The sequence below is a fragment of the Aquarana catesbeiana genome, linkage group LG02, assembly GCF_042186555.1.
Source record: "Aquarana catesbeiana isolate 2022-GZ linkage group LG02, ASM4218655v1, whole genome shotgun sequence".
NCBI lineage: Eukaryota > Metazoa > Chordata > Amphibia > Anura > Ranidae > Aquarana > Aquarana catesbeiana.
The window spans coordinates 20,715,554-20,741,010 of NC_133325.1; the positions used below are offsets into that span (position 1 = coordinate 20,715,554).

Consider the following 25,457-nt stretch of genomic DNA (forward strand, 5'->3'; position numbering starts at 1 on the left):
CTCTGAGCCGTGCCACTCGTTTTGTATAGAGTGGCTCCACCCAGGCTATAAATCTGGGACCAAATCCAAGCCGCCCAAGGACCGCTAATAGATATGGCCACTCAATTGACTCAAATGCTTTATGTGTATCTAATGATACTACTACTCGGGTGTCTAGGTTGGGCCCTTCAGATTGTAAGATGGTGAAGAGGTGCTGTAAATTTATGGCCGTTGACCTACTGGGTATAAAACCTGTCTGGTCTGGGTGAATAATGGAAGTTATCACATTGTTTAGTCTCATGGCTAATATTTTGGCTAGTATTTTAGCATTACCGTTGATTAACTATATGGGTCTAAATGATTTACATAGCTCATGGTCCTTGTGCGGCTTAGGTATCAGCACAATAAGTGCCTCTCTCAGGGATTCGGGAAGGGTACCTTGATCCAGGGCCCCCTTGTACATCTCTAGCAGCCTAGGTGCCAAACTGTCTGCATAAGTGCCATACCACTCAACCAGATAGCCATCCAATCCTGGTGTCTTATTCGGGCTGAGTGTATGCATTGCAGATATGATTTCTTCTACATTTATCGGAAGCTCTAGCTCCTTTGCTGCCTCCTCAGTCAGTTCCAGGAGAGGGATGGGGCCAGGTACTCACGAACCGTCTCTGCCCCATAATCCACTCTGGAAGAGTATAAGTCAGAGTAAAACTGTACAAACGCGTTGGCAATGTCTAGTTGTGTAGTACATAATTTCTGATGATTGTCAAAAATGCATAGAATAGAGGCTGGAGCCTGCTGTGAATGGGCTAGGTAGGCCAACAGCCTATTTTTATTGCCAAACTCAAATACGCGTTGTGCTTGATACATACGTTTTTTCAGATTTTTTTCTACGAAGACTATGTCTAATTGGCGAACGCCCTCCCTATATGTATCTGGGTTAGGGTTTTTAATGTAATCCACCTCGGCATCAGTAACTACCCGTTCTGAGTCCTTCACCTTCCATTCCCTATCTGCTCAAAGCTGTTTAATAACTCCAGAGATGGAACCTCTAAGTGTAGCCTGGAAAGCATCCCAGGTTGGGACTTCATCTTTGTGTTCCAACCAAAAGTTATGTATAGACGTTTTTATGGATCTCTCAAAGCATTCCTCCTGGAGCCATAAAGGGCTCAACCTCCACAGGGTATACCCTCTCGGCCACTCCATATCAAAAGTGACCTTCAAAGGGGAGTGGTCCGAGATGGCACGGGGGAGGCATTGGGCCTCCACTATTCTTGGTAACAGTTCTCTAGACATGAAACACATGTCCAGCCTGGAAAGGACGTTGAACGTGGCGGAATGAAAGGAATATGCCCTGGCATCTGGATTCTTCCACCTCCAAGCCTCCACCAGGTCAAATGGTTTTACACACGGTGCCAGAGGGGAGCTATTTTTCTGTGTCATGCCGAATCTATCCATTCCTGGCGATAGCACCACGTTCAAATCCCCTGCCAAGATGATAGGTCCCTCTGCAACCTGGAGGACCCCCTTCATCAGCATCTCCCATACCTCCACCGAAAACTGAGGTGGGATATATACTGCCACAAATGTATATGGTCTATTGTCAGTCTACAGGACCAGGATGACAAATCTACCAAGGGGGCAGTTTTGACCGTCTTGGTATGGCACATAAGGGATTTGGACACCAACACTGACACCCCCCTAGCATAGTTTGAGTACGTGGAATGAAATGCTCTGCCCACAAATGCCCTATGAAGGGCTAGTGTTTTGGATCCAACCAAGTGAGATTCCTGGAGGAAGATAAGACTTGGGTTACGTTTTTGTATATATTTAAACACCAAGGCTCGTTTAATCCTGGAATTGAGGCCTCTCACATTCCACAAGATTAAACTAAGGGTCTGCATGTCTAATGTTAGGAATATTCAGAGCTAGAGGGTCATGCAAATGGTAATGGAGGCCATTCAAAAGGCCACCTGGTTGGGGATTGAGCACCTCACTCCACCTCCCGGTTCCATGAATACCAGGGAGGGATATAAGTACAAGCTTTGAAACATTCAGTGAAAGCAGTGGAATGCATACTTAAGTAAACATAATGAGAGCTGCAAAGAAAACTAATAGACATAACATAAGAAACTTTGATCCAGAACTGAGGATCCCAACCTCCCGCCCCACCACCCTGCCCGTAGCCCCAAACATTCCATGAGCCTTCGCCCCAAACAATAGATCAGCAAATAGAGTCACTTTAGAGGGGGGTATTTCTCCCAGCCCAGCCGGACCGGGAGATCAAGGGTGGGTATGTGGTTTTCAACAGAGCAGTGTGTGAACCGCATTGATTGTAGAACAATTCTGAGCCTGACAGACCTTGGACAGTCAAGTATTATGAAAGCGCTGTGTATTTCATGGCCTGCTTGTCATATCCCATTACATGGAGGGGCCCCTCCATTTCTCAGTTGGTGTCGTTTGTCCAGCAAGATGTAGAGGATTACATTATTTGGGTCCTAAGGATTCAATCCAGTGGTTGGCTTCTTTGGGAGAGAAAAAAAATTGCATTTTGGCCCCATGTTCCACCTGCAGCCTGGCCCGATAGAGCATGCTGTAAGGTAGACTGCGCTCCCTCAGACGTTGCTTCATGCTTTGAAAAGCTGCTCTTTGCTTCTGTGTCGCAGCCGAAAAATCCGGGAAGATGGTGATGCGGTTGTTATTGAACATCAGTTCAGGCATATTGCGGGCTCTGCGTAGGATAGTTTCTTTATCCCTAAAATAGAGGCAGTGAGCCAGCATGGGTCTGGGGTATCTACCCGGATGTGGGGCCCTGAGGGGGGCTCTATGGGCCCTCCCTATAGCAAATAGATGGGAAAAGCAATCTGCGCCAAAGGTTTGCTTAAGCCATGTTAATAGGAATTCCTCCGGATGTTTACCTTCTGATCCTTCTGGGAATCCCAGGAAGGGGAGGTTATTCCTCCTAAGCCGGTCCTCGATGTCTCCGAATTTGGCTGCCTGGGACTTGTAGTCCGCCGCTGCATCTCTCACCTGCACCAACAGCGGATTAAGCTCATCCTCCACTGTGCTGATACACTGTTCTGAATTGATGACCCTATGTCTGATTTTATTGACATCATCTTTCAGAATGGCAAAGTCTACACGTATAGTCTGTATCTGCGTAGAGAGCGCCGCATGACAGCTTTTAATAGTGTCCATTATTTGGGCTAGCGTTGGTTATCCTACCTGTGTACCGGAGCCTCCTTCCCCCGACTCCGGGGGGGGTGGGGGAGAGGGCAGTGGATTTGCCAGAGGATCTGTTGTATCTGGCCAGTCCGTGTCCCCCTCAGTCCACAGGTGTCCATTCAGCCCTTTAGAGCCTCAGCCGACTGGGTGCCATCTTGGCTTGCCTCATGTGTGAAGTGGGCCAGCTGCTCCGCGGGCTTGCCAATGACCCTTGGGCCGTATTTATTTACCATGGTCATGCGCCCGGAGTGTTCCTACAGCGATGCTGCCAAAAGGGTAACAAAATTTCAAGCCTGGGGCTTCTAAGGATGGTTGCAGGATCACAGTACGATCCGGGGCTCTAAGGAAGGGTTCCACACATACCGTAAGTCGGACACTCCCCCATGTCAGCAGCTTTAGTAGGTTCCAATTGATGTGGATGTTTCTCTATACGCTACTCATATTCCATGTCTCCTGCGCTAATAAAGCGCCCTCTCAGACTTTTGGTATACCCATATTTTCCCCAGAAACACAGACATAACCACCGTCCTCACATTTAGCATCACCAACAGCCAGGCTTTGACCATGGGCGCGATGTTTATTTATATAACAATATTGCTTGACTGCTTCACAATCAGCCAATCAAGCACAGGCAAACAGGAGGAGTTATACAAATCTCAACCAATGAACAATGACTAGGGGAGTTTATGGGCGTGTCTGAGCAGGGGCAGTGTGTATGATTCCCCGCCCCCTGTACCTCTAAGCTGTGTTCTTCAGTAAGACAAAGAAAGCCACATGGCTGGCCTAAGAACTCATGGATGCTGTCCCCGACCACAATGCACACAAAGACTCCCGTTTTTACCGCTGGCGAGAATCCTTATTCTGCATTGTTCAGAGAACAACGCATACCGGGATTTTTTCTACCATTCCTGAGGATGGTATATTATCTGCAGAGATACGCCATAGCTCCTCCACGTGCTGATCAGTCACACAGAGAGACACGAACATACATCCCCCCATAACCGATAATGTCTTCGCAGAGTTAACACATCCCCCCAGACGATTGTCTGTGCATTGCACAGGGGCCCTTCACTGGCGGACATATACCCACTCTGCAAACACTTCTCTGCAACCTCAGGAAGCTTTCCATTACCAAACAGGTCTCAACTGGCATCAGTCTGCCCCAGTCCGCTCTTTAGAGTAGTCTGCAGGAGAACTAACACTGAGAGACACGGTAACAATGCATATTAAATACATCTTAATAAAATTTCACAACAGTCCCGCCTCTTTTGTCATATGCTCCCATGTGTCCCTTGATTAATGTTGATCTTCTTCTTACACCTGGAAATGAATCAGTCCTTACAGTCCATATGAGTCCATAAACAGGTAAACAGGACTTGTAGACTCTATTCTTCAGGAGGGATGACTTAGAGGATGAAGGCCGGTCGGTCTGGGATCCTCTGTGTCTTGTACGTGGGTTGGGCTTTGGGGCATCTCAGAGGAAGATGTGGTCATCTGCTCAGGCTCTGTTCACTCGTCCAATCAGGCAACAGTAGCACCTCATCACGGCATACAGAAGGAATAGAAACAAAAACAACATGAGTATATATACCCCTACTTTTTTCAACCATGATCCGCTGAAAAATAAAAAAATCCCCAGATTCCCAGACCCTTAAAAGGATTCCAACCTTCACTAGTTATAGCTCTGCAGGGATCTAACCTTATCCATATGGGCCTGACCTTTGTCACTAGTATCCCTGATCCAAGTACAACAATCTTTACCTATGAACTCACAGAAACCCCCCTTGGATGCCAGCAGATAATCATGGGCCATCTTTTAATAGAAGGGTCTTGATCTCCCATTGTTCCTGTGGGATCTTCCTTGCACGAATGTCAATGACAATTTACCAGTACACGAATGATATATTGTTTGCCATTCTTTGCAGGTATGAGATGAAGTATAGAGTAATAACTCTTGTTTAATTCCTTGCAGCTTCAACAGTTCCACTGAACATCCCATCCACAATGGATAAGAAATTGTTCAATCGTTTCATAAGCTCAAGCCCCCACCCTATACAAGCAGGAAACCATGCCCAGACCTGGTCGGGGCTGGTGAACAATTCCCTTCTAGCTGTCCCTGCCATTCTTACCTTCTCTTGCACCATCAGATCCTCACAATTGGCCACAACATAAGATTCTGGGACGAGTTTCACCAGGACGCATGAACCTCTTGCATTAGGCCTATTAGGCATATAAGCTGTAGACCCGCATAAATAAAGTTGAAGCACACTTGTGGGCTACCTAGTTGTCCCGATACCCAAACTGGCAAGAACCAGAGCTAGTGCTAAAACTGTAAATAATATTACTCTCTAGAAATGTATCGTTAAGTTCTATTGACAAGTGTGTGTTTGAAGTATTTACTTGTTTTTCAAAATTCCTCAAACCAATCTGAATGTCACATATAGCATGTACCGCTGTCATCGCTGGGGTTCTATAGCTCGGTGGAGATTCAGAGTAGACCTAGTAATTGGTCCAGTTGGCTTTCTTAGCTAGTTGGAGATTACACTAAGCTAAAAATATAAATAAACAAAGATACTCCTCATCCTTTGGTGTAGTTGAGCAGCTTCTTGCTGTGGCTGGCGTGGATCCAGTTGTCTCGTCCATCAAGCTTCTTTACAATGACCCAGTCACCTGGTTGGAGAAATGTAAACCGGTTATTGTGTCAGAGTCCAGGGAGGACTCATGAACCCTGTGGTGGACCTTTTGAAGTTCACATTACAGTGACTGGTCTGTACCCACCCCATCAGCTAAGAAGGTAGGCGACAGCTACTGAGGAAAGTACAACCCTGTTTTTGGTTGACCTCCAAACAAACCTTATAACGCAATAACCAAGACATGTCGTAACTCAGTGACTGTGGTCACTGCATAACCTGTGCGTGGCTTACCATCTGAGGTGTAATACCTGTAACCATTGACAAAAAGGTTCTTAGCATCTGGGATGGGAGCCTCCTTCACCGGACTGCTGCTTGCTGATTTAAATTCCATTGAAGAAAGACAGTCGTGGAACATGTCATCCTACTAGGTCACAATCTTGGTTAGAATTAGAGAGTTTAGTATTATTAGTTTAAAAACTGTCATTCTCACCATTATCCCTGAAAACTATCATTCTCACCATTATTCTCCCCATTTTCTTCCTCATTACAAACCGGAGGAAGAGACGCAGGGTTTAGAAGGGTGCAGAAAAAAATGAAACAATGAAACAACCTTTTATACTTTTACCTTCTTTTAGGCGTGTTTATTTATGCACGTGTACAGCTATCTACATATACCTGCTTTCTACATACATACACTTTCAGGGTTAGGTTACTTCACGCACCTCCAGTCCCTTTGGTTGTTCCGGGTAGGACGGTGGAACGCATGCCAGCTATGGGGGTTAGCCACGAGGCACCTTCCGACAACAATCACGCTTGCAGCCCCAGTGCCGGGCCAAGGCACATCTCCATGTAAGCAGCCATTTGGCATATGTTTTTTTTTTTTTTTTTTTTTTTAAAGGCAACACCTTTTTATTTATTTTTAACTTTAGAAGAAATAAAAATAAAAAAACAAAACCAAAAGAAAAAAAAAAAAACAGCAGATGGTCACAACAATTTAGTCATTTTCAAAACCACATAAACCGTAAGTACAAAAGCACCACTAATTATTGCTATAGAAAATGGCATGGAAAAATTCATAAATGCACAGTAAAAAACAACATCACTATATGCACAAGACTTTTTTTAGTTTTGTTTTCTGAAAAGCGATAAAAGTAGATATGTAATACAGCCTCAAACACACCCACTAGAGCTACTCTTGATATTCTTAAAACTTGCAGACAAAGAAACTGAATCAGCAAAGCATGAATAATTAAGAGGAAAACGTTCATGTACATTATATATATGTAAAAGTTAAACTACCGTAGTCCTAAAAAAAATAGCATTTACAAAATACTTGAGAAAAATATTTTTTTTTCTTAAAGTTCTTCAAGAGGTACGTAAAATCAACGAAAATCCATTCCATGACCAAGTTATTCTGTCTCATCATCCGCTGCTTTAGTTTTCTGTTCCTTCCTTTCCATCTTCTTGTTTTTCTTCTTTCTTCCCTTTAGCACCTTTGCTTGCCTTTGTGCCTGGCTCCTTCTTGGCTGCAGGTTTCTTTGGTTTTGCATCAGGTTTAGAAGAGGCAGGTTTTGCAGACAGTCTTGCCGATCTTATTGTAGGCTCTTGTTTAGTTACTTTGCCAGCATCCTTGGCTTCAGCTCCTTCTGGAGACTTTCTCTTAGGCATGATGATGATGTCGGGGGTGACGGCCTCGCCCTGGAACTGATGTGGAAGAAGAAGAGGAGGAGGAGGACTCTGACGATCGCTAGTGCTCGAGAGGAAGCGCAGTGACTGGAGCCTCACAACCGCTTTCCGCACAACTAGTCTCCCTCCTCTCCACCTCCAATCCCTGTATTTTTTAATCTTTAAAATAAACAGGATAACGCTATTGGTTCCTTATTATCTTTCCACATATCCCATCTATGATCTCTATGGAGGAGGGGTTACTTTTATCCATATCCTTCATCATTGCAGCAAGCATTATCTTGCTAAAGCTCATTTTGACTCGCTTTTTATTTAAAGGAGTCAATTTTTTCTGGTAAGCAGATTTTATAAAAGAACACGTTGGGTGTATTCTTATCAAGCTGGTGAAGGAATATCTATTTTTCTGTAAGAATCTGAATGCAGAAGTTTCTCTGGATTCCCTCTTTTGTGGCTTATTTGGGACATTTTATTCTTTTGCACGCCTTCTTTCTGGTTCATATATAGCCAGTATCACATTTATATCACATGTGTATAATCACCTATGGCACTTTATCTGTATATATTAATGATAATTGTTTGAGTACAATTCACCAAGTAATTTTGTTTGCTTAGTTTATCATTGTAATAGAGCGCCCTCTACACCATATTATTTCAGAAACTCACTGGACTTGAAAAAGATACTTATAAACAAGAGTTATTACTCTATACTTCATCTTAAACCTGCAAAAAATGGCAAACAATACATCATTCGTGTACTGGTAAATTGTCATTGACATTCCCCAAACCCGACAATAACGAAACTCTCTGTAACTCTTAGTTTCATGTCCCTACAAAAAATACAATGGCCACTATGCGTAGGAGGGCCACCGCAGTGGGTACTAAAATATTGCTACATACAAACAATGAGAACATTTAGATACAAATGTGAGGGAGATATTTCATAGTTTCCAAAACAAAAATAAAAAAAACAACCAGACTGAATGCTGCCTTCACTCTTTTAGCAATAGAAAAAAAAATACAATGGGAAAAACACGAGAGCAGCTCGAAAACCTTGCATGGGCCAGCCACACAAAGTTGAAAAACAGGCAGGAGAATTTTAACTACACAAGCGTGTACTACACATCCAACCCACTCTTCATTACAGATTTCTGAAGCTACAGCTGAGTTACTTCCAAGGTATTTTTATTCTGGAGTCTCGTACCTCCAGACATCAAAAGCACCTTCCAAAAGGAATACACCCTACTGTACCCTCTGACTATATATGCCAATCTTTAAGGGGTCTAAAGGCCTTTTCTCCATACCCAGATTTCATGTACTATGCAGCTGTCTGACTGGTGTGGAGCCTAATTTTTTCCTCCAATGCATGGACGGCCAGGTAGCTTTAGCTGAACACTGTGCAGAGGCCGCACTACACTAACGTGTAAATAATTTATCTGCCTGCGGTAGTGATTGGATCAGGAAAACACCACCTACCTTCTACAGGTAGCTTTAGATGAACACTGTGCAGAGGTCGCACCCTCACTAACGTGTAAATAATGTAGGTGCCTGCGGTAGTGATTGGATCAGGAAAACACCACCAACCTTCTACAGGTAGCTTTAGCTGAACACTGTGCAGAGTCCGCACTACACTAACGTGTAAATAATTTAGCTGCCTGCGGTAGTGATAGGATCAGGAAAACACCACCAACCTTCTACAGGTAGCTTTAGCTGAACACTGTGCAGAGGTCGCACTACACTAACTTGTAGTTTTAGCTGAACACTGTGAGGAGGACGCACTACACTAACTTGTAGCTTTAGCTGAACACTGTGCAGAGGTCGCACTACACTAACTTGTAGTTTTAGCTGATCACTGTGAGGAGGACGCACTACACTAACTTGTAGCTTTAGCTGACCACTGTGCAGAGGTCGCACTACACTAACTTGTAACATGTAGCTTTAGCTGAACACTGTGCAGAGGTCACACTAAACTAACTTGTAGCTTTAGCTGAACACTGTGAGGAGGACGCACTACACTAACTTGTAGCTTTAGCTGAACACTGTGCAGAGGCCACACTAAACTAACCTGTAGCTTTAACTGAACACTGTGAGGAGGACACACTACACTAACTGTAAATAGTCTAGCTGCCTGACTGTGGTACTAATAGGATCAAAAGAACACCAGCAATTTTCTTCAGGTAGCTATAAATACTGTTACAAGACAAGCCTGCCTGTCAGTAGGAAGATAACAGGAATGGATCTAGCTAAACTGAATACAGTGTATATATATATATATATATATATATATATATTTATACAACACCTGGGATGCATATAAGTGCAGCTAACTGACTGTCCTGCCTAATCTATCTAACTTAAATCAAATGACACTGTCTCTCTGTCTCTGTCTCTCAACGCCGGAACACACTACATGGGGCCGCCGTGCAGGCGGCCTTATATAGTGTGGGGCGTGTTCTAAACCCCCTGAGCCATAATTGGCCAAAGCCACCCTGGCTTTGGCCAATTACAGCTCTCTCTACAGACGGCGCTGTGATTGGCCAAGCATGCGGGTCATAGTGCATGCTTGGCCAATCATCAGCCAGCAATGCACTGCGATGCCGCATTGAATTATAAGCCATGATGCGCCACACGAATTTGGCGCGAACGGCCCATATCGTTCGCAATTTGGTGAACGATCGAACAGCTGATGTTCGAGTCGAACATGGGTTCAACTTGAACATGAAGCTCATCCCTAATCTGGATATACATTCCATCACAAACTCCTTGGGATCATCTTGATTTGTTTTGATATGGGATTTGTACTGCGCCGAATGCGCTCCGTTAGGAGCGTGTCTAGGTGCACAAAGACCCTAAAATCAAGTGAGATTTCCAAAACATTAAAAAAAGGAGCCTAGGGTGCCCAATATGAAAGAGGAAGAGTAAAAACAGAGAAGAACCAGGGGAGGGTGGTGGGACTAACCCTCTAGATGGGGGAGGAAAAATGAGCATACAAAATCCATGTTTTTGTATGATTTCTATTCTTCATCAGATTATGCGTAGGCCTGGATAAAGAGGAAGGTTTTTAAACCCTTCCTGAAACTCAGGAGGGAGGGTAAGGACTTTAGAGATGCTGTAAGGGAGTTCCCCAGCTCATTGCCCTTTGTAACCAGGCGTCTTACCAGTAAATTTTAGTCTGCTGATTGTCGGTTCTGTGAGAAGTAAGTTGGCCGATCGGAGTGGTCTTGACGGTACATGGTGAAGGGCCCATTCAGACAAATAAATTGGGCCCAGTTTCCGGTGTGCCCTATACATATAGCACATTGCCTTGAATAGTACTCACTTGACGATAGGAAGCCAGTGCAGTTTTTCCAGCACGGGAGAGATGTGCTCTGTTCTGGGGCATCCTGAGACCAGGCGAGCAGCTTGATTCTGAATTGCTTGCAATTTTTTTGCCACTTCAATGGAAGTCCAAGAAAAAAGATGTTAGAGCAATCCAACAGGGAATGCACGAGGCCCTGTACAAGAGTTAGCCGGTTTTCGTGCGAAAACAGATCTTTAATTTTCCGGAGTCTCTGTATATAAAAGTTGGACTTTTTGATACAGAGTTTTGCGTGAGGTGTAAATGACAGGCAGGGATCAAAGATGATACCTAGGTTCCTGACCTGTTTTGCCGGCATTGGGATGGGGCAGAATGAAGTGGGCCAGGCCAAGAGAAAATTGGTGGTTGATTGAGGACCCACCAGCATTACCTCGGTCTTTGCTTCATTAAGGCCTAGCTTGTTGTCAGCCATCCATTTTTGTATGTGAAGGAGGCCATTTCTCAGTTGTAAGTGCATATTTGGCCCATTGTCAGCGTCAGCCAGGATCTGCGTGTCATCTGCGTAGATCTGGCATGCTAATTTGTGTGTAGCAATAATGTCAGGGAGTGGGCACATTTAGCAATTGAATAGCAGAGAAAATGCCGAGCCCTGCGGGACTACATAGAGAAGTGGTTCCATTGGCGAGCTGCAAGTGTTCATCCCCACTTGATGGGTCCTATCTGTGAGAAAGGAGTTGATCCAACGGAGGACAGTGCCACTACATCTAAAAAGGTATTCCATGCGGTCTCCCAGTATTTGATGGTTGATAGTGTCAAAGGCTGCAGAGAGGTTCGAGCAGCACCAAGGCTGCTGACCCCCCCATCCTTTACCCTTAACAGGCGTTCGCATATATCGAGTGCGGACAGTTTAGTGCCACGTCCCAGCCTAAATCCCGACTGGGAGTCATGGAGTCATGGAACAGGTCGTTACCCTCGAAGAAGCTTTGCATTTGTTGAAAGACGACCTGCTCCAGGATCTTCGCCAGAAAGGGAAGATGAGATATAGGTCTGAAATTAGTGAACAGAGAAGGGTCGAGTGTGCTCTTCTTCAACAAGGGGGAGAAAATGGCATGCTTCAGTCGTGTTGGAACGGCCCCTATTTTTAAAGATAGATTCACTATCCTTGTAATTTCTGGGGCCAATGTATCTGCATTTTTCTTCATAAACCATGCGGGACAGATGTCATTCAGAGAGCTTGACGGTTTAAGCTTTGACATAATATTGGATATCTATGCCACTGAAGTGGATGCAAATGAGCTAAAAGCTGGAGGAGCTCTTATTAGTGCCGGAGGGTCAAAGTCATCAGGCAAGATTTTGTCCTGGTTACGGATTTTTTGATTTTTTCCCCAAAGGAAGACTGGAGCGCAGAGCATAATTCTATAGATGGGACAATCTTAGAATAACATTTTTTTGGTTCAAATATGTCCCTTACCAATGTGAATAAATCCGAGGCTTGTTCGAGGCTTGCATTATTTGATCGTTATAATAGGATCTTTTATGGCGTTTTACAGCCTTTGTGTAGCCTCGACAATAGACCTGATATGCCATTTTGTCCCGGGGAAGTTTTGATTTAAGCCACTTTCTTTCCAATATTCGTCTTTTATTCTTAAGTAAGTTGAGACTAGGGGCGTACCAAGGGCTTAACTTATAAAGTCTTGGGCGCCAATTACTGTTGTCAATGGGGCCAGGATGTCCAGACTTGCCTTGATTCTTAACTCAAATTCATCTAGGGATCTTTCCAGCCTTTCAATCTCGGTTTCTAAAGCCGGAATTCCAATTTCTCTCTCTTCATTTACTAGGAGTGGCTGTCCGTTATGGTAGTCGTAACATGTTTTTTTTTTTTCTGGCACAGAATGGAGTTTAATGATGCATCCAATTCCATCAATTACCCTTTGACAGTCCTGGAATGAGGACCGATATACAGGAGATGAATGTCTAGCGCTTGCCGAGGAGTCATTACTGATATGAAATGTATTGCTGATGTGTCTGGGAGTCATTTGTTCGTGGTGGAGGAGCCGCTCTGTGCTCAGATCACGCTGCCAACCTGTAGCTGCAAAGGGAGGACATGACATGGCCCATCCCCCGAGGCCGAAAGTTCTACTTCTTGTAGGTGCAAAGGATTCAAACACTGTTCAACGGCGCAGTTCTAAGACTGCCTGATGATCGTACAGTATACAAGTTTCCCATCCCCCCTCCCTCCCTCAATCCCAATCAAACATAACAATAAACTCAAAGACAGACATATATAGATAGACCGATATTTGCCCATCTACATTATTAGCAGCACCAACAATGCCCCGACCCTGGACGGTAATAAGTTAAGTCTGCAGGAAGCAGCCAGAGATATCTCACAATGCAGATGGATTCATGGCGTTCCCGCCATATCTCCTCCTCCTGCGCACACAGCGATCCCATGCTTGTACCTAAAATAATAATACTTTATACATTCATGGTGTACCGCCCCGCACCTCGCAACCTAAACTGAGGTACGTTTGGCACGGTGAATCCTGTACGCATTATAAGTGTTCTTCATTTAAAGTTTAAACTACTTAAAAAAAAAAAAAGTTCTTTGAGAATAGTGTGTTTGCAGGTTGCCATAGTCACAACTCTTCCTCCTTGTACGGCAGCCGAGTCCGTGAGCCGCCCCCCCTCCACCACCCCCTTGGAAATCTGGGACGCTTTAATGGCATGCAAGCCTTTCTGCGCTTCCTCTTGAGGGTTCGGGAGTTCCGCGCCTGCAATGCTTAGTGTTCGGTGAATGTCCCTCGCTTCCATCAGATGCCGCTAGTGAGGTCCTTAATTACACGTGATTTCACCAGTTTCCGTAGGAATTCCTTCTCCTTCTGGATATTATGCATCCAAGACTCTTTAATGGCAGCCATCTTGATCGTCTCGTAGTAATGCAAAGGGGTGTTAGGGAGGTTCATGTCATACCCAAACCCAGCCACAGCTACCTCGTCACAGTTGTGAAGTGCCATTGAAATAGCCATGCTGCCCAGGGTAGGAATGTTCCCTCTTCCCATCAGTCCATTATTGAACGGTAGCCCGATGAAGCGGAACGCTGCTTCCTGGATGAAGTAGGGGTTCAGGATTCGGATCTCGTGTGGCACACGAGTGGCAACCGACTTCCAGAAACTATCAGAATTGCTCAATTTCTCTTTTGTAAACAATATATTTCAGCCATTTGAAGTCTTGCCACTTGAATCCGGTCAGCACGAAAAGGGAATCTTTCTCATATTGTTCAAGTTTCTGAATGGCTCCTTCGGGATATGTAATTCTTATTGTTGTTTTACTGCCCACGTCCTTCACAAAGCCTTTCACTGGTGCCGAGTTCAGCCTGACAACCACTTCGTACTCGTCGATTTTTGATCCTAATGACTTGTTGACGCACACCCCTCCGTTCCCTACGATGATACATCGCCGAAAGCTCAAACTGTCGAGCGCTGGCGTCAGGCGATATTCCTTTGTAACTGACAAGATGTCCTTGATTAAGTTATCTTGTCCTTTGATTCCCAATGGAGGCACAAATTTCCCTGATCTTTCCCCACTTCCTGAAAGACTTATCGAGGAACATTGGAGCTGGTTTTGAGAACTTTGGGAAGATGGCGGACATCATTGTGGAAGAGTAGCCCAGTTTGCAGACGCCGTTAGAGAAGTTTGCGTACTTTGTTGCAATTTCTGCTTACAGTTTAGAGTCCAATTTAAGCAAGAATCCCAGGCGGTCATATTATGGGCCTAAACTGTGTCCAACGGAGTCAAAGGCATGAAGCACAGAATGTGAATGTTCCCAGTGCAGGAGGTGGAGCTTCCAGGTGGAGTAGTAGAGAAAGCCTAGTACCAAGAAGAGGCAGAGAGCCAGCAGCAAGTTCCTCATGAACACCAAAACTCCCATCTTCATAGCATTCCCGCGCTCCTACATAACCTGTCCCGGGCGGTCAGTGACAGGTGTCGGAGGGTCCATCTGAGGCCTCCCGCTGTGTCCCAGGCCCCGGTGCCAGCCATTCTCTCCGTGCTGCCATGCTGGATGAGGAGCCCCCCGGAGCTGGCCTATCACTGAGGGGAGTCCGGCCCGAACGACCACCACACGAACTGAGTCGTAACATGTTTTAAAGTCTTCGACTGTTATATTTTTTAGTTTAAGAAAATGGAGCAGATTTTGTCATTCAATTTTCCTTTGGGGATTTTTATTGGTGCAAAATCCAAGAGGTTAAAGGTGATCAGACTATGGTCTGACCATCCCACCTCATGTGCTATAACATTGAAAGCTTCCGTGCCATGAGTAAAAAGGGCATCTAGCATATGGCCCTTTATGTGTGTGATCTTGGTGGATGCCAGGGTAAAGTGGAGGCCATCTAGGTCACCTATGAGATCCTGGGAGTCACGGCTTGTGTCATTCTCCAGCCACATACTCATGTCTCCCTGGAGGACGACACAATTCGATTGTAGACATAGGGACATCATTAGTTCAGATAAGTCAGCATGGAAAGTACCTGCTGGACCAGGTGGACGATAGAAAGTGGCTAATGCAAATGAAGAAGAGTCACTTACTTTATACCTTATCACTAGGTGTTAAAATGAACTAAACTCAGGTGTTTTTAGCTCTGTGCAATCCAAACAGTCATCATGAATCACACAAACCCCCCATCCCCTCTTGTATTCTCTATTTTTAGCTAAAATCTTAAAATTTCGGGGAAGTAATTCTTCTAAAACTGACTTATAATTCACATTAAACCAAGTCTCTGTGATTCCTAAAATGTGAATTTTCTCTGACTCTAACATGTCAAAAAATTCCGAACAATGCTTAGTGGCTGAGCGGGCATTAATGAAGGCGACCCTTAAAGTCTCAAAGGGAGATGATTTCGCCAATGTACTTTTCGGCTGTTTTTCCCTTTTTTTATGTTCCCGAGGGCACCAGATTTTATTTTCGATGCAGTTAAGTTGAATGTCTCTTAAAATTGCAGTATGTTGATTATTGAGTGAAATAAGCAATGACCTCGAGTAGATTAAACGGTGTGCGGTACTTATTTCCCCGGCAGAAAGTTTTCCTGTACTGTATCCAGAGTTGAAAATTGAAAAATTGCACAAAATTGTGGTTCAGGTTTTTAAACATGAAACTATTTGAAGATTGATATCAAATTGGAAATCATGGCTTTTAAGTGAAAAAACACAACAATTCTACATATTAACATTTGTATCCATGTTCTTGCTGTCTATTCTTAGCTGGCGTGCAAAGGTTGTGAGAAAGAAAAAAAAAAAAAGGAAACATCTCTTAAAAAGGAGCAAGAAATCTTCTCCTTGAGATATTTTTCCAGGAAGACTATGTCCCAAGACGTATGCAATTCTGTCACTAAAACATTTTTTAATCGCATGAAAATCCCTCTTTCACACCTTAGTGGATGTTTTTACAACATCACACTATTGCATTTACTTGACGCTCGCCCGACACAAAAAGCCGCCCGGGTTAAAAAACCCATGGCGGCGCTATGTGAGGCTACAGTCTATATCCATCTTAGACTGGCCTCCATGTTGCGACTCTGGCGGACATGCGCAGTTCGCCAGGGAAGCTCTCTTTGTCGGTGGAAGGAGTGGGCGTACTAACATCCTGACGTACGGGCTCGCACATGCGCACCAGGGACGGAACGGCGTTCACTCCTCCCAGGGGGCCATACATGGCTTGCACCTGCTTCCTCTCCCTCCCACTCAAATCAGCTGTTGTAATCAGATATCAACAGCTGATTGGAGGAAAGAGGCTTTTTAAATCAGTTGATTCTCATGCCAGATATCCTCCACACGCTGCGGGATGTTACCGGCCTGAACAGCTACTTGATCCGATCCACTCTCCACTCTTATTGGTAAAATTCCATCTGGAATTATTCCCAGTAGTGATAATTTGGGTGTATTTATTTCTCCCAATATCTATGGAGCTTGGGACAATGCCATAGCATATGGATAAGGGAGCCATTGGATACTGTTGGGGAAATTTGGCTGTAAGCTATGCACACAGCCATATCTCCTGTGTTAATAAGCACCCATGTCCGTCTTAATGATATAACGTACCTTTTGATCGTATGTCTCCCCTCTGGTTCCCCATTCCCCAGTAAACAGACATCACCACCATTCCTTACATTCTCAGCTCAGTCAGCATCTCTGCCTCCCTCACCCATGCAACTCTGCTTTTGTTTACATATCAACAGGAAGTCCCAAACTTGAGGGTTGTGCCTCCAACAGCCAAACGCCTCCTACAAAGTTTGTGACCTCACAGGAAATGAACAACACAGCATGTAGACAACACAGGACATCACTAAATAAAGACATGACCATATAAGGATGTAACACAGGATATGACAATACAGAAACCCTTCCAACAGGGTCAAATACAGAACCAATCACAGACATGTATACATTCAAATAGAAATACAGTAGTGACGTGTGCAGACGGTGGTGTGCAAAACCATGCGGCAAGTACATGGCTTTGAACACAACCGTGTGCACACTCCCACTGTTACCAGTGATGCGAGCCATACTATACTATGGCCCAGTGGTCCATAATTTTGTATGGTTATGCTATGGTTCCCAAAGTATGCAGATTTGCTTACTTAGGAGTCGAAATGCGGTCGCCATGGAGTGGCCAGTTCCTTGGTGAGGCATAAACAAACATCCTTAAAAGAGCAAACAGGTTCACCGTGTCCACGGTAAGGTTTCCGCATCCGATGATCTTCCACCAACGTCTGTATGTGCAAATACCCTCGCATGAGCGTATTATAGCAAAACTGACACTGGGGGGCATCTGACAACATACATTAATAACATTTTCCACAACAGCTCCTCCTCTTTGTCATATGCTCCCATGTGTCCCTTGATGAATCTTGATCTTCTTCTTACAACTGGAAATGTATCAGTCCTTACAGTCCATATGAGTCGATGAAAAAAGGAAAATGTGGCTTGACATGTAGACTCTGTTCTTCAGGAGGAATGACTTATAGGGAGGACACAACATGGGGAGCTGTACCAAACTTTTTTTTTGTTTAATATTTGTTTATTGAATTAAGAGAAGAAAAGACATACAAAAATGTACAGTAAGGATATGTGCATACACATAAGGAGATAACATTGTCCGAAGACACACAGAAATGGGTAAACAGATATTAAGAGAAATAATTTTTGGAATTAACCTGGGTCTCGGAGGGCTAATGGAGAACTGGTGCAATTGCACATGTTACAATAAATGACCAAGTGCTTGAAAATTTCTAAAGGGACAGAGCGAGGGAAGAGGAGAGGTCAGAGGGAGTAAGGGGGAAATAGAGGGAAATTGACGTGGAAGGCTGGTAATCGATGGGCTTCGCATGACATCAAAGATTAAAGTTACAGAACTACAGGCTAACGTCTTCAGATCTATGAATAAATGGTTGTGGGGGAGAAGCTTGTTGTGAGCATTCAGGAGACACAAATATAATATCCTTATATTCAGTTGAACTTTTAATTTCGATACACTGGGCCCATGTTGTAGTATGTTGTTTGAGGTTATCCCTAGCTAAAAGCTTGAGTTCTTCCATGAGACAGGTGTTTTCTACTACCTGTATCAAGCTTTTCAAAGACGGGGCAGCAGGTTGACCCCAAATGGCTGGGATGAGGCACTTGGCAGCGTTTAGTAGGTGTGGAATGATGGAGCGTTTATAAGAACCCACAGTGTCCTTTGTGTTATGCAGGAGTATGATCCATGGGTCCGAGGGTAAGAGGAAATTTGCTATCCGAATTATTAGATGAATAATACTTGACCAGAAAGGTTGGATCACCGGGCATGACCACCAGATATGGGCGTGAGATGCTATGTTCCCGCAATTCCTCCAACACAGCGGGGAACTGGAGGGGAACATCCTGTGCAGTTTGGCTGGGGTATAATGCCACCTTGTCAACAGCTTTTAGTTCATTTCGGCTGTCCTAGAAGAAGTAGAAGAAACATGAGCAAGCTGTAATATTTTATCTCTCTGTTCATCAGAGATTTGAGAATTCAGGTCGGTTTCCCATTTGTTAAGAAATTCTGGGTATGAAGGGTTAAGCAATTGAATGATAGCTTTATAAAACTGTGATATACAGTGAAGGGGAGGGTCTTTGTGAAAGAACATATATTCAATCGGCGTTAGTTCTTGAGTGCTTCTTATTGGACGCGATAAGGATCGGAAAAACTGTTGTAATTGTTTGTATCTCCATCTGTCCATGAAAGTAATCTGCTTGTAATCCAGGATATCTGCTAGAGATTTAAGGTTGTCTGAGTGAGTGAGATGGTGAAGCAGGAGAGGGCCTTCAGGTGATCAAGATTAGAAACCAGTGTGGGAGAAAAAAGTCATGGTTCAATATTGTCAATAAGGGAGAGTTGTAGTCCCATGAAAATTTTTTGTGCAGAGAGTCCCATATTGCAAGTGTAGAAGCAGTTAGTGGTGAGGCGTTAGGTGAGAGGGATCTGAAAGAACGGGGGATCCAAGGCATAATGGACAGATCAGTGCCACTCATCTCAGATTCCACAACTTAATACCCCTAGCATACTCCAATCACTAATCCTAGATAATGCAATGGCATTATAGTATGCCTTGAAGTTTGGAAGGGCTAGACCTCCTGTGCTCTTGGAACGAAAAAGGGTCACTCGGGAGATTCTAGGGTGTCCGCCCTTCCAAACGAAGCGGGACACCATATTCTGTAGAGTTAAGAAGAATCCTACACACACACACACCCAAAGGTAACATCTGGAAAATGGAGAGAACCCGGGGTAGTATGTTCATCTTAATGATGTTTATTTTACCCAACCAAGAGTGTAGGAGAGAAGACCATTGTCTCAAGTCTGACTTAATAAAGTTGAGCAAGGGGATATAATTGTTTCTAAAGAGGGAGTAAAGATGAGGAGTAAGATAGATACCTAAGTATTTCAGTTTGTCCGTTTTCCAGTGGAAAGGGAACTGAGGTTTTAATCGCATAGCAGTAGAATTGGGGATATTAATATTTAGAATCTCGGATTTGGACAAATTTATCTTAAAATTAGACAGTTTTTGCAAGGATTTGAAGGCTGACATGAGATTTGGAAGGGAAGTTTGCGGTTGTTGAATGAAAAACAGGATATCATCCGCATACACTGCATATTTGTGTGTTTTATGGCCTACCTTGACTCCCTGGATACTGTTATTATGCCTGATGTGTGCTAAAAAAGGTTCAAGGTTAATAGCAAACAACAGGGGGGAAGTGGGCACCCCTGTCTAGTTCCGTTATGGAGTGTTAAGGGGTCACTTAATGTTCCATTAACTCGAATTTGAGCCATTGGGAGGGAATACAAGGAGGAAATGTGATGGAACATTTTGGGGCCCAAACCAAAATATTGTATAGTCACCTTAAGGTACTCCCAGTCCACCCTATCAAAAGCTTTTTCAGCATCAGTAGATAATAGGAGGGTGGGCTGGGAGCACCTACAGACATGGTGAATTAACAAAAGGGTGTGCGCAGGGAGTTATCCCTGGCCTCCCTAGCTGGAATAAATCCTGTCTGGTCTGCAGATATCCATCTGGGCAAAAGAGGTAATAATCTAGTGGCCATAACTTTAGCAATAAGTTTAATATCAAGATTCAATAAGGATATGGGGCGATAACTGCCACAGAGGGTAGGGTCTTTACCAGGTTTGGGAATGATGGTGATATGGGCCGTTAAGGATTCAGGTCTGTACCCTGTAGTTTTAGAGATAGAGTTGGCATAAGATGTTAAACGAGGGAGGAGAATGACGCTAAAAGTTTTATAATATAGTGCAGTGAATCCGTCTGGGCCAGGAGCCTTACCTGAAGGAGTATTTTTCAGTGCGGTTTTAAACTCTTCTATCGTAAGGTCAGCTTCCAATTGTGTTAGAGTTTTGCGGGAAAGTTTAGGTAAGTTTGCCTGTTTCAAGTAGGATAGTATGTGTGTACATTTCTCTATAGGGGAGAGGGTATCTAGAGCCCCTTTAACATTGTATAGATCGGTGTAAAATTCTTTGAATGCTTTGGCGATTAGGGGGGGAATGGAGGGGAATGGGCCATTTCTCCCGAAGAGAATTTAACTTTGGAGATAAAGGAGGTGGATTTCTTTGCACGAATGGAGCAAGCAAGTTGTTTACTGGGTTTATCACCCCATTCATATAATTTTTGGGAGAAAATTTGGAATTGTCTTTTAGTTTGGAAGTCTAAGAGAGTCTTCAGTTCCTCTCTTTTCTGCATTAAGCTTTCCAAATGAGATTTATGTAGGGAGAGTTTATGTTGTCTGTCTAAGTTTGCTATTTGCAGTAGTCAATCATTAAGCTGCTGACCTTGTTCTTTCCGTCTTCTAGCCCCCAGCTCTATAAGTCTGCCCCTTATTGTGGCCTTATGGGCCTCCCAAAGTAAGGAAGGAGCTGTATCAGTAGACCCCTTGTCTATAAAATATTGTTTTAGGGCAGTAGCTAACAAAGAAGCATCCACAGGATTAGACAGGAGTGAGTCATTGAGCTTCCGGTTAGTGGTGCGTTTGGGTAGTGAGGGGATATCCAGACGAATAGCGACCGGGGCATGATCGGATAAGGAGGCTGTACCAATTGAGGCAGCCTTCAAAAGGGGAAGGTGAAAGTGGTCAAGGAAAATGTTATCTATCCTGGAGTAAGAGTGATGTGTTTTGGAATATAAGGAGGAATCCTTGTCTTTGGGATGTAGTGTGCGCCAGGCGTCCATTAACTGAATCTCATGTAGGTGTTTCCTAATGAAAGAAAGGCGTTTGAACTGAATATTTTTTTTTAATTCTCTTTATTTAAATTATTTGCAACAGTACAAAACAATAAAACACGTAGCATAAACAGTAAGGCCGTCCGGCCACATAATCACTTACTGCTATTGCACTTGACAGTGTTAATACTTTTCTATCTTATTTACCCTTCCCCCCACCCCCCTACCTTTCTAGAACAGAATAACTAAAAATTACCCCCTGTACCAAGCATACTTCCCTTCTCCTTATTCTCCCATAGCATCACTTCTGCAGGCTGTATATAGCATAAAGCTTCTCTTATATAGGGCAGCAGTTGCTCTTGGGCTCTAGTGTAGCGCTAGTGAGGGACATGGCATTCCTTGAACCCATAGGTTCCATATCTTGGTGAACTTGTTATAATTGCCTGACCTGGTGTAAAATGTCTTTTATTTCCACACCAAGGAGTTAATAGTTCTGGCCCAATCTTCCGGGGTCGGAGGTGTTCTTGTTTGCCAAGATTGTGCAATTAACTTTCTTGCTTGATACAAGCATCTTGGCACAGCTATTGCGGTACTCCTATCACCTAGTTCTTTATTTATATAGCAGAAAATACATATTTTGGGTTCAAGCTCTAGTTTGACACTAAATGTAGTGTTGATTATTTTTAGGATCTTGGGCCAGTATCTGACCAATTTTGGACACCTCCACATCATATGTATCAAGTCGCCTGTTTCATCTAGGGAACTCATCATGGGCCCTAGGGCCGAACATGAACAGCTTCTTAGGGGTATAGTAAGCTCTGTGCTTTAGTAGCAGGTGGGAGGCTTTTTGCGAGGGAGAAACCGACACCTCTGGCCCAAATTCTAGGATCCTTTTCCACTGGTCGTCCGTTATCTCCCCCACATCTACCTCCCATCTGTTCCTGTTCCCAGGGGGTCCTGCCTGCATGTTTCTTCTATTTGTTATTTAAGCATATGTCTCGGCTATTAAGCCCTTGGTTGTCTCTGACTTGATTATTTTTTGGAGGAGTGGGATCTTGCTCCATGTGAGCGGCTGGTTACTAAACTGCTCACCCAGGGCATGTCTTATCTGTAAGTAGCTATAAAATGTTTGGTATCCCAAACTCTTGCCTCAGTTCCTCGAATGATTTTAAAGTATCGCCTTCATACAGTCGTATCAGCCGGCTTACCCCGCATTTTTACCATGACTTATTTTTATCTATAGTTAATAGCTCGTGTAGGTGTTTATTGTGCCAAATTGGTGAGTATTCTGAAATTCCCTTGTACCCCATAGTTCTCTTGGCTGTCTAGCAGACTTTGGTGATCATCTTAAGTATCAGGATCTCCCCTAGCAGTGAGTCTGCCTCCAATCCTTCCACTAGTGAATTGTGTAAATTCCCCTGTAACATAATTTTAACACTATTGTTTCCCCCTCCCCCAGCGGCACATCCCCCTAACTGTTGTAACTGAGCTGCCAGGTAACAGCTGAGCGGATGGGGAACCCCCATTCCCCCCTCCGTGGCGGGTCGCTGCAGCGTTTGCAAGCCAATCCTGGCCTGCCCTTTTTTCCATAATAGCTCCCTAAAGAGGGTTTGGATTTTTTGAAACCACTTCTCTCCAATCCAAATTGGGGAGTTGTGGAGTAAATACAGTAGCTGCGGCATCCTTATCATCTTTATCAGATTGGCCCGCCCCACCACATACAAGGGGAGTCTACTCTAAATATCGCATTTTCTCTTAAATTTCGATAGGCGAGGGACTAGGTTGTCCGCAATAAACAGATTAGGGTCTTTAGAAAGCACTATACCGAGGTACTTCAACTTCCCTGTGATTTTTAACTGTGCTAATCCCACCGGAATAGGGTTAACCAGTGGGTCAACCGGCAGGAGCGATGATTTCTCCCAGTTAATGACTAGGCCCGAAAACTTGCCAAATTCCTCCACTATATGCATCACTTTTTCCAATGAGGATGCCGTATCCCCCAGGAAAAATAAAACATCATCTGCAAATAGCGCTATTCTTTCTTCCCCCCATTTCCTTTGGAATCCCTGTATTTCAGGTGATGATCTCACCGCTCCTGCCAGCGGCTCCATGGCCAGGGCAAACAACAGGGGGGGACAAAGGACACCCCTGTCTTGTCCCTCTCTCAAGCAAGAAGCATTCTGAATATTCGTTATTTATTTTAAGCCTGGAGCTTGGGTGGTTGTATAATATTTTCAGCCAACTCATAAATACGGGGCCAAATCCGAGCCTCTCCAGTGCCCACCAAAGGTACTCCCACTCAAGGCTATCAAAATCCTTAGCTGTGTCCAAGGACAAAATGGCTCTGGAGCCCAGATTTTCTGTTGGTACCTGGAGGTTCAGATATACCCTTCTAATATTTGTACAGGTGGACCGACCGGGGATAAACCCCGATTGGTCCAAGCGCACAAGTTTTGCATTGTATTTATTTAATCTAGATGCTAACACCGTTGCGACGATTTCTAACGTCGGAACACAATAGTGATATCGTGATTTGATTAGGGGTAAATGGCGCTACCTTATCTGGGTAACTGGACTTATAATTTAATAAACCTCAAAAAGGAACCAGGTACTCTATAATAATAAAAGCACCCCTTTATCCCTCATTAGGTGGTGGATCTAGATGTCCCCCGTTACCTAAGTGGACTGTGCTAGCAAGTCAGTCTCATACCTATATACAGGTGTACACTATGTGATAAATCAGCCAAAATTAAGTGACATTTAATAAAAAATCAATAGTGACCACCAGACAAAACAAAAATAGATAAAAATAAAATAAAATACCACGGTACAAACTTATATTAATCCTCAAATGTGTCCAATAAACCTATAACCAAAATTGTGAATATAATTAATCCCACCATTAAACATATACTGCAAAGTTACTCATTAAATAATATAAAACCAATGTAAAATAGTGCAAATTAGTGAACAGCTTAGTGGAAAAAATTTTTTTTTAAAAATATATAAATAATGTAAAAAATGAAATAAAGTCCAATAGCAGGAAGTGAAAGCGTCTGTAATCAGTGACTTTCGTGAAACCAGCTGATCAAATCCAGTGACTTGCGGTGCTCCCCCTCAAAGATCCCCACTCACCAGCTCCCTGTACCCCTGCAGGGGTAGTAGGCATGTAATAGTAGGCAGCAGTAAGATGTATATGGGTCATCAGGGTCCACCGCTCCAGCTGTGAGGTATCCTTCAATGTGTCCTCATAGAGAAGAAACAGGGCTCCATAGTGTGATACTTTTTTACAAAAATGTTTTTATTTATCACAACAGTACAAAAATTAAAAATAAGGATAAACCAGGTGAATAAAAAATCAAAATTCAAGCCAAATAGTCACACAGCGTGTAAGCTGTTTCGTATGGAGAGTGCAAGCCGTCTAAGACCATCAGCTGTGCGGCCCCACGACGTTTTTTTGGTGCGGGATTCCCCTTAAAATATGGAATTTAGGGGGAACCCCACGTCATTTTTTTTTTAAATTTTGGCCGGGGTTCCCCTGTGGGGAATTCCCATGCCGTTTTTATCAATGAACTTCTATGTGTATTGTCGGCAATAATGGGTTTTTTCCTTCGAAATGTCATTTTGCTGTCAGACTGTTCTAAACATGGGAAACATGCGCCCCTTTACAGGCATACTATAGACACCCCCCAGCTACGAAATTTAAAGGGATATTACACTTTTATTGTTTGACTTTAAGCATTATTAAAATCACTGCTCCTGAAAAAACGGCCGTTTTTAAAATTGATCCATGTCACCCGGGTCCCCAAACACTTTTTATGACAATACCATGCATATAAGCCTTTAAAACTAGCACTTTTGATTTCTCCCATAGACTTTTAAAGGGTGTTCTGCGGCATT

At 43.8% G+C, this 25,457-nt stretch overlaps 1 protein-coding gene and 1 pseudogene across 1 annotated transcript; both read right to left on the reverse strand.

Moving 5' to 3' along the window:
• Positions 1-7,211: 7,211 nt before the first annotated feature.
• On the reverse strand, positions 7,212-7,669 carry LOC141129622 (high mobility group nucleosome-binding domain-containing protein 3-like). Its single transcript, XM_073617717.1, has one exon. It carries the CDS (start codon positions 7,500-7,502, stop codon positions 7,269-7,271), a length of 234 nt encoding a protein of 77 aa, XP_073473818.1. The 5' UTR covers positions 7,503-7,669; the 3' UTR covers positions 7,212-7,268.
• Positions 7,670-12,472: 4,803 nt separating this feature from the next.
• Positions 12,473-14,854, reverse strand: LOC141126686 (CMP-N-acetylneuraminate-beta-1,4-galactoside alpha-2,3-sialyltransferase pseudogene; annotated as a pseudogene).
• Positions 14,855-25,457: the final 10,603 nt, after the last annotated feature.